This window comes from Diabrotica virgifera, chromosome 6 (assembly GCF_917563875.1).
Source record: "Diabrotica virgifera virgifera chromosome 6, PGI_DIABVI_V3a".
In the NCBI taxonomy this organism is placed as follows: Eukaryota; Metazoa; Arthropoda; class Insecta; order Coleoptera; family Chrysomelidae; genus Diabrotica; species Diabrotica virgifera.
This window is the reverse complement of record NC_065448.1, coordinates 179,273,335-179,292,162: the sequence shown is the minus strand read 5'-3', so window position 1 is coordinate 179,292,162 and position 18,828 is coordinate 179,273,335. Positions and strand designations below refer to the sequence as shown.

At 33.3% G+C, this 18,828-nt stretch overlaps 1 protein-coding gene across 2 annotated transcripts in view; it reads right to left on the bottom strand.

Moving 5' to 3' along the window:
* LOC114328177 (sodium- and chloride-dependent GABA transporter ine) overlaps positions 1-18,828 on the bottom strand; it is a 218,285-nt gene that overhangs the window by 40,590 nt on the left and 158,867 nt on the right. For both annotated transcript variants that reach the window (XM_050654379.1, XM_028276957.2), the window contains exons 2-3: positions 18,217-18,407; positions 5,545-5,679 (exon numbers count right to left, since the gene is read on the bottom strand). In XM_050654379.1, the coding sequence (XP_050510336.1) occupies positions 5,545-5,679; positions 18,217-18,407 (326 nt within the window). The remainder of the gene's footprint in view (positions 1-5,544; positions 5,680-18,216; positions 18,408-18,828) is intronic.

The window sequence follows — 18,828 nt, the reverse complement described above, 5'->3', positions numbered from 1 at the left end:
ATTATTTTTTTGTCATACCTTACACGGTTTTAGAGTACAAAATGACCACGTTTCATATAAGTAATCTGCGACGCATTATTGGAGTCTTCTCCTAGCGGCGCCGCTTGATACTAGTGTACCTCGGATAACAGATTACTTGATACGTGGTCAAAATTATTTTTTACTGATTTCATCATTCCCCGTTAGAGGACAGTCTAACCATACTCCGGTGCAAATATTTTAATATTTGCACTTTCTCTTCGTTTCGTTATGGTACAATTCAGTCTTCTTGTAAAGTCTCTTTGACAAGGAATAGATTCCGAAACATCAGATGTCAGAGGATGGCAAGAGACTCGAATTGAATCAAAAACGAAACGATTATTTTTTTGTCATACCTTACACGGTTTTAGAGTACAAAATGACCACGTTTCATATAAGTAATCTGCGACGCATTATTGGAGTGTTCTCCTAGCGGCGCCGCTTGATACTAGTGTACCTCGGTTAACAGATTACTTGATACGTGGTCAAAATTATTTTTTACTGATTTCATCATTCCCCGTTAGAGGACAGTCTAACCATACTCCGGTGCAAATATTTTAATATTTGCACTTCCTCTTCGTTTCGTTATGGTACAATTCAGTCTTCTTGTAAAGTCTCTTTGACAAGGAAGAGATTCCGAAAATCAGATGTCAGAGGATGGCAAGAGACTCGAATTGAATAAAAAAGGAAACGATTATTTTTTTGTCATACCTTACACGGTTTTAGAGTACAAAATGACCACGTTTCATATAAGTAATCTGCGACGCATTATTGGAGTGTTCTCCTATCGGCGCCGCTTGATACTAGTGTACCTCGGTTAACAGATTACTTGATACGTGGTCAAAATTATTTTTTACTGATTTCATCATTCCCCGTTAGAGGACAGTCTAACCATACTCCGGTGCAAATATTTTAATATTTGCATATTTGCACTTCCTCTTCGTTTCGTTATGGTACAATTCAGTCTTCTTGTAAAGTCTCTTTGACAAGGAAGAGATTCCGAAACATCAGATGTCAGAGGATGGCAAGAGACTCGAACTGAATCAAAACGAAACGATTATTTTCTTTTTAAAATAAGAACAGTTGAACTGGATTTTATGAGAAAATGTCTAAAAATCTCCAGAGAGGATAAAAACAGAGGAAATATGAAGCAGGATGGAAGTAGAATGCTCAATAACAAAGAAGTTAAAAAACAGAACTCTACAGTGGTACGGGCATATATAAATGATACCAAAGCACAGGGGTCCGAATAGAATATTGGATTGAGACCTACCGGGAAGAAGACGGAGAGGAAGACATACTGTAAGATGGAAAACTTCGTCTTCTTCATGTACCATGTCCTTTCAGAACGTTGGTTACCATCTTAATTTTATTCACTTCCATCCTAAATAGCATGCTTGTATCAACACCATACCAATCTCGCAAGATCTTCAACCATGAGGTTCTTCTTCGTCCTGGATTGCGTTTGCCTGCTATTTTTCATTGCATGATATTTTGTAGCGGCCTATATTTGGGACCTCTCATAACATGTCCGAAATACTCCAGCTTTCTCTGCTTGATGCTTTTTTTTATCTTATTAGTCTTGCTGAGACGTTCTAGTATTTTGGAGTTTCGAATCTTCTCCACCCAGGAAACTTTTAAAATTGTTCTATAGCACCACATTTCGAAAGCCTCAAGGCGATTTAGATCGATTTAATTCACAGTCCGGGACTCAACAAAAGGCTGTCCACAATATGTCTGCAACGAATTCTGCAATTCTTTGGTCACGTGGTTCGCAGAGGTGACGACAATTTAGAGAGATTATTTGTTTCTGGAAACGTTCCGGGCAGAAGATCAAGAGGACGATCATCAACTAGATTGTCTGACCAAATCAAGCATTCAGCTGGAAACTCATTCGGCGAAGCTCTTAGAGCAGCTGAAGATAGAGACCAATAGAGAAACATTGTTAGGAATATTGAAAGAAATCACGATCCTCAGTAATGGGGAAAAGGCAAGAGAGAGAGAGAGAGAGAGAGAGAGAGAGAGAGAGAGAGAGGGGACTCGACACCGTAAAGTAAGACCGAGAACACGTAGCAGCGAAGTAGGCGAATCCTCAATGCCAATTTCAGTTCTCTGTTACGTAACACCTTGGACATCCTTCTAAAAGCGGCTCTAGCCTGCTCTATCCTAGATCTAATTTCGCCGTGACTTTCTGAGTTAAAATTTAGTTGCTGTCCAAGGTAAACGATTTTATCAACTTGCTCAAGTTTGGTATTATTTACATATATAGACGGTTTTATACGCTGTTGTTTACTTATTACGAGTATTTTGGTTTTCCGTATGTTCAGATCTAGACTTGCCTCCCTACAACTCTCAACGACACTATCAAGTAGTGTTTGCAGATCTTCTTGAGTAGAAGCTAGATGGAAAACGTACATAAGAAATTAATGAGAAATTAATAAGAAACTAATGCTATGATAGATAGGGACCTCAGAAAAGGTGACTGGGGGAATAGAATGCTGTGGAGGACAAAAATGGGAAAAATCCAAAGAAGAAGATATTATTCTTTGATGTATAAAATGAATTATATGTAAGGAGCATTTCTGTGACTTCCAATTTCTCCATTTCTGCAAAACTTTTGAATTGGTAGATTTTCGATACAAAAACGTACTGGTGGTAGTTTATTATTGGTATTCATTTATTAATAAAAATGTTCTGCCAATAATGTCTGAAAATTAATTTTGTTTAATTTAATAGTATCCGTAACTTTTGACAAGCAGTGTATAGCTTATACCAACACTTGCTGTTATTTTTCTTTATTGTAGACATGTTCAATTTCTTGATGTAAAATCTTTTTATTGCTATATTTATTTTTATAAGTAAATTATAGTGATAAATTAATGTCCACACAGCTTCTTGTGTGGCCATTTTACAGAAAATATAAGTTTTAAAACAAGCAATGTAACATGATACAAAGATTTGAAAACAGGACAATAAAGATTATTATGATGCAAGTACTACATAGTCTCAAAAATGGTGGCCAACAAGATATAGCAACACAACACGGCAACCCCATCAATAACATCCATCAACAAATTATCATGTGAGAGTGTCTGGCCTGTACAGGGTTATTCACTATATTTTGACCCCCCTGAAACTGCTTTATTTACAGAATTTAAAACAATGTAAAATACAAAAGTTATTCGATTTTTAAATTATGATTTTTTGACATATTATCGTACTAGTGACGTCATCCATCCGGGCGTGATGACGCAATCGACTGTTTTTCTAAATGAGAATAGGGGTCGTGTTTCAAAGGTTATTCAATTCCCTATTGAGTAATATAAACATTAACATGATTATTTCATTCATAGGTGATTCTGACCAATAGAAAGCTACATAAATCTAAATTAAACTGATTATTTTTTGATGATTTTAACTTCCAATCGTATAGTAAGATATTTGATCACGTGTTTAATTTGTCAAGTTCTGTCCAATCAGATTAAAATTATACTGAGAATTATCTACTGTAGAAAATTACCGATAGAATTTTTTTAAGTAGATTTTTTCTGTTTAATGGCAACCAGTTTCCTAGTTTTGACAACTGTCACAATTAAGAAAATATCCATAATATACGTATTAAAAAATAATCTTACGAATATCACACGACAGTAAGAATAAATAAGAAAATAATGCTTCATTTTTACTCAAATTTGTTGTCATTGGGCAATAGCCACTCGAGCCCTGCGGGCTCTCGTGTCTATTGCCAGACAACAAATTTTCGAAAAACTGTCGCATTATTTTCAATTTATTCTCACTCTCTTGTGATATTATACCCGATAATTTCATTCATAGGAGATTCTGACCAATAGAAAGTTACAGAAATATAAATTAAACTGATAATTTTTGATAATTTCCCGTCGTCAAGTATATTACGTCAGATGCCCTTCGTTGCTACGAAAAAATACATTCAGTGACATTAATGACAATTAATGTTTTAAAAATTAAAAAAGTGATGACTTTCTACCGTCAAATATTTATAACAACTGTGTGTTTAATTGTACTAATTTGTACTTACATAAATAAATTACAATACAATTTTGGTTTTGGACAGTTTTATTCATGAAATAATCGCAACAAATTGCACTCGATCTCTAAAATTAATATAGAATTTTAGAGCTATTGTGCAATTATTACTGACAATTTTTGATAATTTCCCGTCGTCAAGTATATTACGTCAGATGCCCTTCGTTGCTACGAAAAAATACATTCAGTGACATTAATGACAAATAATGTTTTAAAAATTTATGCATGTATAATTTGTATATGCAAATTTATAAATGTTTATATACATTGTATAATTATCTTAATGTTTATATTACTAAATAGAGAATTGAATAACCTTTCAAATGAGCTAGCACCGACCCCTATTCTTATTTAAAAAAAATAGTCGATTACGTCATCACGCCCAGATGGATGACGTCACTAGTATGATATATATGTCCTAAAATCATAATTTAAAAATCGAATAACTTTTATATTTTACATTTTTTTCTAATTCTGTAAATAACGCAGTTTACAAGGGGGTCAAAATATAGTGAATAACCCTGTACATCTTAATGAGTTAGCTAATCGGTTATTTAAGTAGCGCATAAGGAACGAAAAGTGAAAAAACTAAAACTAGCAAACGTAATTAATACATTTAAGTAAGAATTGAATATAATATCGTAATAATAATTGAATATAATATTACATAATAAAAACGCTCATTGTGAGTATTGATAGATTGCCGATTAAAGGATTTAAGAAAAATTATTTAGTAGAATTACCCGGTTACCATTTTAGCCACATAAGAGCTAGAGATGAATATTAAGACAATCATATTATGATTAACGTCTCTTAAGAAAACTGGCCTTATTTTGGTAAAGAGCCTGAGAGGATTCCCTCTGGATAAACAGTCCTCTCAGACGATCTGCCGATACCCAGCTTAACAGCACTATGCGTGTGATAATAGGATCGTTGTGATGCACTCCAGTCCAAGGGCTTCCTATCTTACCAGGAATAGCCCCAATTGATAGAACGACTTGAAGGAATCGACGGGAAGACACAATAGAACCACATTATCATAGAGTACTTCATCCTGATCAGCTGGTTCCAGGTTTTGATGTGTGTCGCAAGATATGGGTGATACTAAATAAAATCAGGTCTGGGGGTTCGATAATGGGTGCTAATATCCTAGAGCAGTGAGGCAAGGCTCCAACTTCAGTTTGTAACTGCTTCTATCCAAGACAAACCATACAACAGATTACCTACGAATGCACTCTTCGAGATATCCAGGTCCATGACGGGACTTCCTTGAAGAAGTACCAGAGGCAATAACCTGGATAGACAGCCTCGACAAACATCTAATATCCATTATGTTGTTTGCTTTAATTTTTGTATATAAACTTGTTTTTATTTGTATTTTATATTTTTATTATTATTACGGCATACCCTAAATAAACAAACAATATCTAGATTTTAATTTTGTTGCTAATGTATATTTACCTTTGAATAATGGACATAGGTGTCCCAATGCACCTATCGGACCTCGTCCTGTAAATTGACCTATTGCTAATTCCATATATAACATGGGCCCCCCAATAAATATCATAATTATTGCATATGGAATGAGAAAAACGGCTAAAATGAAAAAAAATTAAATTAAATATTTTAATAGTTATTTATGTATTAAGAGCGAAAAGTGATACATTGCTTGAGGGTAATAGTTACCGCGCGACGTGTAGCGGAGCGCAGTAATTACTCGAAAGCAATAATGTCGATTTTTGCTTGTAATACATACAACATTTTTTCTACAATCACTTAATAAAATGAAACTATTTTTAATTCATTAACTTTATGAGTTTAAATATTCAATTTATTGGTATTGTATGGATCTGTGGTTTCTACGGACTACGAGCGTTTATGAGTATGAGTATGAATGTTCAATTTGTTTGTATTGTATGGTGGTACGGTTGCTACGGACGACGCGCGTTTTTCAAACTTTAACGCGCTAGAGCGATAAAGTGACGGTACTCAGTAATGCTGGGGCAACAGTAACGTCTAGTGCCGTTAATTATGGCATTATTTGCCATCCCTGTAATGCAAATAATGCGTTAATTATTAACGGCATTAGACGTTACTGTGGCCCCAGTATAAACGTCAAGTTTTCGTTGCCATTGACAAGCGAAAAAGTCTTCTTTATCAAGAGATTGTAGAAAAAACAAATTTCTTATTAAACAAAATTTCTTCAAAATTATTCTCTTCATTTATTCATGTTCTGTTGGACAACATTTCTCATGCAACTAATTTTTCTTTAAATTTATTATTGTACTGTTAATACCCGAGTGAACTTTAAATGGTATTTTTGCAGAAATCCTACATAATTTAGCAGAAAATTATTTAATCGTAATATAACAACGCTATTATACATACATTTTACGTGACAAGACATCTCGCATTTCAACAGTTCGTAACTCCACATTCATAACGCCGTCAGTTCGTAACGCGACAGTTTCTAATGGCGACAATTCGTAACTAGCACAATTCGTAACGGTATAATTCGTAATGTCAAAATTAAATTATTATTCTGTTTATTTTTGTTGACCTAGAATCTAATTTTTTTATAGTTACAACTACTGAAATTACGTTTATCAATAATTAATAAACCGACATCAGGATAAATATTTTAACACATTATGTCATATTTAGTGGAGAATAAATATATTACACTGGGGAACAATTTGAAACTTAATTTCTGTTGAGTTAGATTTTTAAGCTGTTTTTATAGAATTAGGCATGCTGATTTCAAAACTGTTTTTAGTTTTCTTCTATCACGTCATGTTCGTTTTCTATGTGGGTGGGGCGCCTGGTGGGGGTAATGACGCTCTGATAACTGCAACTTGTCTAGACTTGCCTGTTATGTCTGTTATACTGTGGTGAAACGTTGTGTGTCGGTTAGCAGTATTTAGTATTTTGTTACTGAAGTGTATAGAACTGTTTAGTGTGTTTAAACTGAAACGTTTCCTCATGGCTACCTCTGCTCCTATACGTCGTAAGTGCGAAAACAGCCACGATTCGTTTTGTTACATATGTGGCAGTTTTACCATTCCCAGTCAAAGGACAAACATTAGTACATTTGTCAGACAAGCATATTTTGCCTATTTCAAAGTGAAACTTGGTGATCAAGATAAAGTATGGGCCCCTCATAAAGTGTGTAAACAGTGTGTTGAGGGTTTACGGATGTGGACCAAGGGAAATCGTGCTAAACTTCCATTTGGTATACCTATGATTTGGCGTGAGCCCAAAGATCATTCAAGTGATTGTTACTTTTGTATAGTGAAAATATCAGAATATAACAAGAAAAACAGATGTAAAATAGAGTATCCTAGTTTACTGTCAGCTATACGTCCAGTGCCGCATTCAACCGAAATCCCCGTGCCAGTTTTCAATGAATTTACCTCTTTGGAAGAAGGGGAATATGGATATGGTGCAGATGAATGCGACTTCAACGATGAATATTTCGAAATTGAAGATGACTCCGTACGTAAGGGATTCGAGCAGCAAGAGCTAACTGATTTGGTACGAGATTTGGGGCTATCCAAAAAAGCTTCAGAGCTCTTAGCATCACTACTGAATGAGAAAAATTTGCTCGAAAAGGGAGCCAAGGTATCCTATTTTCGAACACGTGAAAGGGCATTTCTGCAATATTTTCAAAGTGAAAGTGGATTTGTGTTTTGCCATAACGTAAGTGGTTTAATGGAAGAATTGGGAATTTCAAATTACAACGCATCTGACTGGAGACTGTTTATAGATAGCTCAAAGCGGAGCTTGAAATGTGTTCTCCTCCATAATGGAAATTTATTTGGTTCTGTTCCATTTGGCCATTCAGTTTGTTTGCGTGAAGAATATGACGACATAAAGAAGGTCATTGCTCTGTTGCAATATCACATGCATCAATGGATCATTTGTGTCGACCTTAAAATGGTCTGCTTCCTACTTGGTCAACAACGTGGATACACAAAGTATCCCTGCTTTTTGTGTATGTGGGACAGCAGAGCTCGTGCGCAACATTGGGTGCAGTCGAATTGGCCGCCAAGACCGGACCTGAGACCTGGTGATCCAAACATTGTAAATCAGCCACTTGTTGACAGGAAGAAGATTATATTTCCACCTCTGCATATACAATTGGGTCTCATGAAGCAATTTGTTAAAGCTTTGCCAACTGAAGGAGACTGTTTCAAGTATCTCGTGTCGAAATTTCCTAGCCTGTCGTTTGAAAAGATAAAGGCCGGTGTTTTTGATGGTCTACAGATTCGGCAGCTTCTTGCAGATTAACATTTCGTGGTCACAATGTCAGAAATTGAAAAGAATGCTTGGTTGTCATTCAAAAACATTGTTAAAGACTTTCTTGGAAATACACGGGCACTGAATTACGCCGACATTGTCCAGCACCTCTTAAAGAGCTTCCAAAAGCTAGGTTGCAACATGAGCATTAAAGTGCATTTTTTACATAGCCACCTTGCTAATTTCCCGGACAATCTTGGTGCGGTTAGTGATGAGCAGGGTGAGCGTTTCCATCAAGATTTGAAGGTCATGGAAGCACGGTACCAAGGTAGATGGGATGTACATATGATGGCTGACTATTGTTGGAGCATCAAGCTCGAATGTACACAAACTGAACACTCCAGAAAAAGCCATAAACGCAAATTTTTGTCTTAATTTGTAAGTACTGTTTATTAATTAAACAATTTTATTTGTATGAACTCGATTTAATTTAAATTAAATGATTTGTAAACTATATAATTGGTACGTTTATATTTTATGTTCCTTTATATTCATGATTTTTATGATTTTTGAGGACATCCTGTAGTTTAAAAAGTTGACGAGATAGACAAAATCTGAGGTTATTCTCAGATTCAGACGCCAAAAATTAGTGAAAAACAAGTGTCAGATCTAACTCAACAAAAAATGTGTTCCCCAGTGTTATTAAAACTATGTGTCAAAATAAACATTAGGTACATGTAAATTGTATTAATTTAAAGTAAATACATTATTATTAAACTGTTTTTATTTGTTACATCATTTGTCACTTATTTGTAATACTTTAAAGTGATAATCAAGATAGAAATTTTAAAAAAATCCATAGTTGTCATATTAGTAATTTTTAATAGTTTGAAAAAGAAGTGGTCTTATAAAAAGTACCCTTACTTTTAGTGTAGTAGGAATGTTGAAAAATGCGTTTTTTATAAATTCAGCGACACTAAATTTGTTAAAAAAACTCAAATGTAAGAGTTACGAAGTATACCTTATACTTACGAATATGTATAGTTACGAACTGTCGCGTTACGGGATACAATGAAACCATTTTTTGATTCCTGATTTTGTGGGTCTGTTATAAATAAAACATTTTTATCTACTCTGTCATATTATGTATAAATTTTTAGTTTGTGAAAACTGTCATTATAGATAGCAGTGTGATAGTTTGTGAAAACTGTCATTATAGATAGCAGTGCGTGAAGGATTTAAAGTGTGCGTGAAATACCAATGTATTTTAAATGGGATTTATTTTTAGCACTGTTTTTGGCACACCTTCATATAATCAAATATCCTTAACTTTCGCGTTGTAGTGGTGATGACACGTGAGCAATAAATTACAATAAAAGTTTTGACACTTTTGTGGTTTGAAGGAAGTTAGAATTTCTAAATGTCAAAGTTCTAAAAATTGTAGAATAGAAATGAATTCCAGTGACGAAGAGTTATAGTTTTTTTATTTGTTTATCGTAGATAAACTATTGTATGAAACTGTGCGCGAAGTACTTTTTGCGAACTTACGCGACGTATAGCACTTGCTCCGCTGTCACCCTAAACATCGCGAGCGTTCGCAAAAAGCATACTTCACGACCTGTTTCATAAATAACTATTATTTATAAGAGACCGAAGTGTGTTCCGTTTATAACATATTTATTTTTATATATTATATCGAAGTAGTAAAACAGCAAATTGAAGTAGTGAAACGTCAAAGAGGGTCATATCTGGCATATACTTGTCTGGCGACAAGAAAATACAAAAACGACTAAGAGAATATTACAATAATAAAAGCCGGTAGGAAGGCGAAAAAAAGAAAGGCCCAGAACGAGATGGTTGGATGATGTAGAAGACGACCTGAAAACCATGAATGTAAGACAATGGAGGAGAAGGACACAAGGAAGATCTGAATGGAAGGACATAACCAGACAGGCAAAGACCCATCCAGGGTTATGATGCCAAAAGGAGAACAAGAATAGTAAAGCAGCTCATGTACCTGGCTGTACAGATAACTGAGGATGGCAGCAATGAGGACGAAATACGGAAACGGATAATGATTGCTAACGAAGCATACTTCTTTCTGTAGCAAGTGTTTGGATCCAAAGGCATCCATAGTGAAGTGAAGTTTAAAATATAAGGAAAGACAAAAGTCCCAGATACAAAATTCACTATTAAAATAATAGTAAATAATTATTCTGAAACTTTTCTTTTTCAAAGAAAAGTTTTTTTTTTTTTTCCTTATTGGCTTTGGATTACTTGATCCATTCAGCTACGATAGATAATAAATTACTGTTTGCTACAATATTCCAAATATAATACATTGCATTACATAATACATTAGGTACATGTGCGCACATATAATACTTATGCACGCACATACATACATACATATGTAGAAGTGGAAACATTTAATTGACCAGTAGGTATACTCCTCATTCATGGCCCTAACCAACTTAAATTAATTTACAAATAATTAAATCGACAAAAAAAAAATACATGCTAATACTAAATAATAATACTAAATGCTAATAAATATATGTTTTTTTTTACACAGCGATAAGGCTTCAACCCGGATCAACCCCGCGGAGGTTTACACCCTCTTTGTGTTTTTAATTTTTTTTTTTTTTTTTTTTTTTTTATATTTTTTTTATAATTTATTATACTTTTTTTTATTTATTTATTTATTTTTTTTTTTATGATTTAATTTTTTTTTGTATACATATTTTTTTGTATAATTTTTTTTTTTTTTTTTTTTTTATTTTTTCAATATAAACTTTTATACAATTCTATTCTTATTACTTCCCTGCAAAATCTACTTAATGAACTTTCACAGGGAGACAATATTACATAATAAGGATAAACATAAAAAAACAATAATTATTGCTAAACACATTCAACCGGACTCATTCAGTGCAAGTTAAATTTTCCTCTTAGTCCTTTTTAAAAACTCCCAGATGATTTGTTTAATTTTAGAATTTCTACGAGACAAATATAAAAGAGAAGCATTATTTTGTGGGAAAGGTATTTCTTCTTGAACCAGATTGTTCATCAAAAACTTAATTGCAACATCATTATGTTTGCATCCAAACAACCAATGATTAATATCGTCAACATATCCATTGCAATCGCAAAGATCTGATTCGGATAGGTTAAATCTATAGAGGTATGACTTGACAGTGGCATGATTAAAGAGACATCTAATAAACATGGCATATATATTTCTATTGGGATAACTTCTGATAGCAAAAGGCTCAGTAGGTAAACTAGGATGAATTTTGGTGTAGAGATTGTTGCTTCGATTGCAGAAAGCGTGCCACTCAATATCCCAATTTTGTTTCAAACTTTTCTTGCGAGTAGCTGTTAGATCGCTTCTATCTAGCCAAGTTATTTCCGATCCTTTTAAGATTGCCTCTTTAGCAAAAAAATCTGCTTTTATGTTACCGGAAATACCAATATGTCCTTTTACCCAGACGAAAGTTACAGAAGTCTGTTTTTCCAGTAGCTTTAGTTGGTTTTCTAAAATTTTGACGACAAGGCTATTTTTATATAAATGTTTACGTGTGTTTTCTAGAGCTAATAACGAAGATCTTGAATCTGACATAATTACAACTTGCTTGTTAGAAATTTTTTTGTTGATAGCCCATTCTAGAGCTTGATAAATCGCGAACATTTCTGCAGAGTATATGGAACATTGTTTGTCTAACTTGAACATCAAGGATTCTTGGTGATCCGGAATATATACAGCACATCCAACTCCCAATCTTGATTTTGAACCATCCGTGAAAATCCTGCATGGATTATCAAGCTTGGCTATATGTTGCTGAAAGTCAACTGGATTCTCACTGTCAAAATTTGGGAACCAAACATTAACATTGGCATAAGATATATTAAAACTCGATTTAAAGAAAGTTAATTCACCTGGACTGTTTAGGTGCTGAGAAACATTCGAGTATGCTACTGCTAAAATAGGAGAATTCCTGTTGTGCCACCATTTGTCGACAAGATTAGAAACAGAGATGTCACATATTTTTTGTAGTAGTTCAGTTTGGATGTAAGACTGGCATTTAAGAATAAATTTTTCAGCCAAAAATAGTCGTCTTAAATGTAAAGGAGGCTCCATGGATTCAGCTAAAAGATTCTCTATAGGCGTAGACTTGAGCGCACCTAGAACTAACCGCAGAGCCTTATATTGAATGCGATCTAGTTTTTTAAGGCGACTGTTTGTGGCAGATCCATATAGAATGCTTCCATAGTCGAGAATGGATCTGGTATATGCACGATAAAACATTAAATTAATTTTAGGGTCAGCACCCCATCGATAGCGATTAACTACTTTAAGAATATTTAAACTTTTCTCACATTTTATTAAGCACTTATTAATGTGTTCATCCCATGTTAACTTGGTGTCCAATGTAATACCAAGATAAGTGTAGTGCTTATGAACGGGTATACTTAGGTTGTTAATCATGATGCTGGTCATAACTGGTAAGCGATGTCGCGTAAAAAACACCACCGCTGATTTATTTGCAGTAAGGTCAAATCCTTGTTTAAAAAAATACTCTCTTGCATCACCCAGTACCATCTTAGTTGAATTAATACTTTGTTGGTACAACTTATTCACATTGTAAAAGCAGAAATCATCTGCATATTGTTTATCGTAGATAAACTATTGTATGAAACTGTGCGCGAAGTACTTTTTGCGAACTTACGCGACGTATAGCACTTGCTCCGCTGTCACCCTAAAGAAAAGTTTCAGATTTAAATAAATATTTACTATTATTTTTATACTGAATTTTGTATCTGGAATCTTTCTTTATGAGATGTCGCTATAGCGTCATAAAATTGGATTTTAAACTATTTTTGAAATTACACTTAAATAGACAGTTTGATTTCGTTTTGAATCAGAGGTGTGCACGCAGCTCCACTGAGGACGTCGTAAGACAGAAACAGTTGTCTGGAGGTAGTGCATCACCTCAGAATCGAAAGTAATTCATTTTAAAATATAAATAAAACCATCATACGACCAACAATAACAATATATGACGTAGAAACATGGATTATGACAGAAAAGACAATAAGCCTTATTAATACTTTAGAAAGAAAGATATGGATGCCTCAGAAGTCAAACGGTGTAAGTCAATGGGACATTTTTGATGTCTCGTATTTCCTAAACCTGTTGTCCGATTTGACAGATTTTTAGTATTTTATAGCTTTGTTCTTCAAGAATATCGGTGTAATAATATTGTTGCTAAACAGATAAGTGTCATTGTTTACCAGATGTAACAATGATAGTGTGTTTTTTCCTCAAAGTTTGGAACACCCTGTAGAATATTCTAGCGTATATAAAATATTGAAATTAAAACTTAACTGTAGCCTTAGGTTTTCTTAACATTTTGCTTTTTGACTCATTCACTTATGTTGGATAATATAACAGTTAGGTACTTTAACAACTAACGATGTTATTCATCAATACAGGGTGTTTCTAAATAAGTGCGACAAACTTTAAGGGGTAATTCTGCATGACAAAATAATGACCGTTTGCTTTATAAACATATATCCGCAAATGCTTTGTTTTTGAGATACGGGATGTTGAATTTTTTCCTACAAACTGACAATTTATTTATTGCTCTAAAACTGGTTGAGATATGCAAACGAACTTTGGTAGGTTTTAAGAGCATATTATATTGCGCATTTTTTGACATACAATTAAGAATTGTATATACACCAATTGCGTGCATACAGGTATAAACATTTTAGATACATCCCGTATGCACGCGAATGGTGAATATAAAATTCTTAATTGTATGTCAAAAAATGCGAAATAAGTACCTCTTAAAACCTACCAAACTTCATATGCATATCTCAAGCGGTTTTAGAGCAATAAATAAATCTGCAGTTTGTAAGAAAAAATTCAACATCCCGTATCTCGAAAACGAAGCATTTGTGGACATATGTTTATACAGAAAACGGCCATTATTTTTTTACGCAGAATTACCTCTTACCGTTTGTCGCACTTATTTAGAAACTCCCTGTATTAATAAATAATATGGCTAGTTGTTAAAGTACTTAATTTTTTTCTTGTCCCACATAAGCGAATGAATCAAAAAGCAGAATGTTAAGAAAGCCTAAGGCTACAGTCAAGTATTAATTTCAATATTTTATATACGCTAGAATATTCCACAGAGTGTTCCAAACATTGAGGAAAAAATACACTACCATTTTTACACCAGGTATGCAATGACACTTAGCTGTTTAGCAATAATGTTATTACATCGATATTCTTGAAGAGCAAAGCTATAATACACTGAAAAATCAGTAAAATCGGATAAAAGGTTTAGGAAATACGACAAATCAAAAATATCCCATTTTTAGGGTGGTGCGTTAATTTTGATGCTCAGTGTATATACAGTTTGTCCCGAAAAGATTGGTCATAGATTATACCACAGATTCTGGGGTCAAAAATAGGTTGATTGAAACTCACTTACCTATATACAATAGTGCACACAAAAAAAGTTACAGCCCTTTGATGTTACAAAATGAAAATCGATTTTTTTTCATATATCGAAAACTCTTAAAGAGATCCCCACTTTTGTGTACGTTCCAATTAATTTATTACTGTGGTACCATTAGTTAAACACAACGGTTTTAAAACTTCTTTGACTCTTAGTATTTTTTCGATAAGCCTTTTTTATCGAGATGCGCCTTCTTTTTTAATATGTTTACATACAAATTTTATGGGGGTTTTAATCCTTTACACCCCACAAATGTTTGTGTACGTTCCAACTGAACTATTATTGCGGTACCATTAGTTAAACACAGTATTTTTAAAACATTTTTGTCTCTTAGTATTTTTTCGATAAGGCACTTTTTATCGAGATGTGGCTTCTTCTTCAAAATATATAGTCCATTCTTTCACGGTTTTTGCTCTAAATTTTAAAGAACCGCTTGGATTGACATGAAATTTGGCATACACATAGCTTACATGTCACAAAAAAAAGTGATATTGTGCCGATATGTGCTTTTGCCCTGGGGGTGACTTTCACCCCCTTTTGTGAGTGAAAAAATATATGTCCAAAGTAAGTCCGGAAATGGATAAACTAACTAATTTTAAGTAACTTTTGTTCTGTAGAGCTTTTTAGCCAAGTCAACACTTTTCGAGTTATTTGCGAGTGAATATGTTTATTTTTCAACAAAATAACTACATTTTTAGACGGTTTTTCGCAAATAACTTAAAAAGTAAGGATTTTGTCGAAAAAATGTTCTTAGCAAAAATATAGCCTGTAAAAAAGTAAAAAAAATGGTGTACGCGTTAGGTCACTGGACCTCATAGAACCAGAATTATAGCCAATGAAAAATAAATTCATATTCACCACATTGCAAATAAAATATTTCGAAGTGAAATTTCCAAAAAATTAAGCACTTTTTGGAGAAAACCCATTACAACTTTTTTAAGGTGTTTAAAAAAAGCTTTATTTCTGTTTTTATAAGAAGTTTCTAGCATTAAAAAGCAAGATACGCTCAAAATAAAGTTGGTCCCTTTTGTTTTGGCAAAAAAAATCGGGAAGACCACCCCCTAATTAGCAACTAAAATGAAATTAATCGATCCGCTTCACAAATTATTTCACTTAGTTACTTCACTGTTTATATGATCTGTAAGTTTCATCGTTTTAAAGTGCTTATTTTTGAAAAAATTTGGTTTTAAAATAAAATTTTAAAAAAATTTAATTTTGAAAAATATGCTTTTTTTCAAAATAACTTGAAAATTGTTAGAGATACAAAAAATCTCGGAAAAGAAAAAAAGTCAGTATTGCTTTTTCGAATATCATGTATTTTTTTGTTTTTCTGTTAGACAAAAATTGATTAAGATTTGGTGTTTCTAAATTTGCATACATTCGTGATCAGTGACTCGTTCAACCTCTTTTAACTACAGCCCTTTCAAAAATAAGGACTTTGAACCAATAAAACTTACAGATCATATAAACAATACATACACGAGTCAAGAAACTTGTGAAGTCGTAACGATTAAGTTCATTTGAGATACTAATTAGGGGATGATTTTCCCGATTTTTTTTACCAAAAAAAAGGGACTAACTTTATTTTCGGCGTAACTTGTTTACTTTTGGTGCTAGAAATTTTTTTTATAAAACATAAATGAAGCTTTCTTAATCACTTCAAATAAGTTGTAATGAGTTTTCCCCGAAATGTGCTTCATTTTTGGTTATTTCACGTTAAAGTATTCCGTTTGGAATTTGACGAATATGAACCTATTTTTAATTAGATATAACTCTGCTTCTACTAGGTATAGAGACGTGATATATACACCATTTTGTTTCAATTTTTTACGGGCTATATTTTTGCTAAGAATGTTTTTTCGACAAAATGCTTACTATTTGAGTTATTTGCGAAAAACCGTCTAAAAACATGGTCATTTTGTTGAAAAAATGACCATATTCACTGGCAAATAACTCGAAAAGTATTGACTTAGTGAAAAAACTCTATAGAACAAAAGTTACTTAAAATTAGTCAGTTTATCTATTTCCGGACTTACTTAGGACGAATACTTTTTCACCCCCAAAAGGGGGTGAAAACCACCCCCGGGGCAAAAGCACATATCGGCACAATATCACTTTTTTTCTTTGACTTTTTAGCTACGTTTATGCCAAATTTTATGTCAATCCAAGCGATTGTTTAAAATTTAGAGGTTTTGCAATATTTTACCGTTAAAGAACGGACTAATACCTAAAAATATAAATTATAAAATTAAATTTTCAGATTATTAACAGGTTTCTATAATCGTACTTAACCATATACAAATGTGTGGTGGATTCGACAAAAATTCAACTTATCTCGATAAACACTGGCTTTTGTCGAAAAAGTACTAAGAGGCAAAAAAGTTTTAAAACATTGTGTTTAACTAATGGTGCAACAATAATAATTTAATTGGAACGTACATAAAAGTTTGGGAGGTTTAAGGGAACAAAACCCCCATAAAATATTTATGGGGTTTACAAACTTCACTATAATTTTGTTTTAAGATGTTTCTGCCATAAGAATGATACATGTCCATTTTCAATAAAAAATCTCTAAGAGTTTTCGATATATGAAAAATAATCGATTTTCATTTTGTAACTTCAAAGGGCTGTAACTTTTTTTGTGTGCACTATTGTATATAGGTAATTGAGGTTCAATCAACATATCCTTGACCCAGAATCTATGATATAATTTATGACCAATCTTTTCGGGACACCCTGTATAATATTATTATTATTTACTTGTTTGTATTTATGAATATGTTACTCATATTATAATAAATAAAGACGGTTTATTTGTTTTTAATAACTACTTATATTTCTGCAACTACTTTCAGAAACATCTTAGTATCTCATTTTAAACACTTATTGACTTACACCGATTGGCTTCTGAGTCATCGATATTAAGGAGGATATTAGGACCTCTTTGCGACATTGACATTGGTATATCGAGAATACGGTTCAACCACGGGTTATAGCGATATTACGAAGAACCGTCTCTAGCAAATTATGCACAAATGCAAATATTCACCTTATAAGAATGGATAATGACAGAACACCTAATAGCAGGCTTAGTGGAACCATGATGGGACGTTGGCCAATAGGAAGACTAAGCATGAGGTGGATAGACTAAGTGAACCCGATCTTACAGAAATATTGAGGGTGGATAAATGGAGGAGAGCAACCAGAGACAAAGATACTTGGAGGCGGATGCTGGGGAGACTAGGGCCCGACTTGGGTTGTAGCGCCATAAGAGAGAGAGAAATTTCTAATTTATTTACTCTAATATTAAATACACCGTTAGTTAAACGTCATTAGAATAATAAAAAGTTTTCATATTTACCTCCTCCACTTTTGTAACAAAGGTAGGGAAACCTCCAAATTGAGCCTAGTCCGACACTGTATCCAATACAAGCCAGCACGAACTGTAACTTATTGGACCACTGTTGTCTTCTTGGTTTCCCATATTCGTCGTTGTCTTCGTCACCTGTTTCATCGTCTGTATCATTTTCTAACGTGTACGCTTCTGGTGGTCTGAAATTAAGAAAAAAAAATAAGTGACTTTTTTACATTATAAATATGGTTGAGCATTTTATTCAGAATAAGTGACTAAATTGAATTACTACTGATTATTAGTGTAGTGGTTAAAAACTGAACTGGCAAGACTGGCAAGTTAAATCATTGCGTCACGTTTTAATTTTCTTTTTATTGAAATCGAAAAAACTAGATATTTAAAAACTAAATATACAGGGTGAGTGGGGAGGAATGTGCCAAACTTCAAGACTGTATAATATACGTAAAAATAATCAAAAATAACTCATATGTTGTTATTCGATTTGCATTTGTTTCCGAGATATGGGATGTTAAAATTTTTCTTACAAACTGACGATTTATTTATTGCTTTAAAACTGGTTGAGGTGTGCAAATGAAATTTGGTAGGTTTTAAGACATAGTT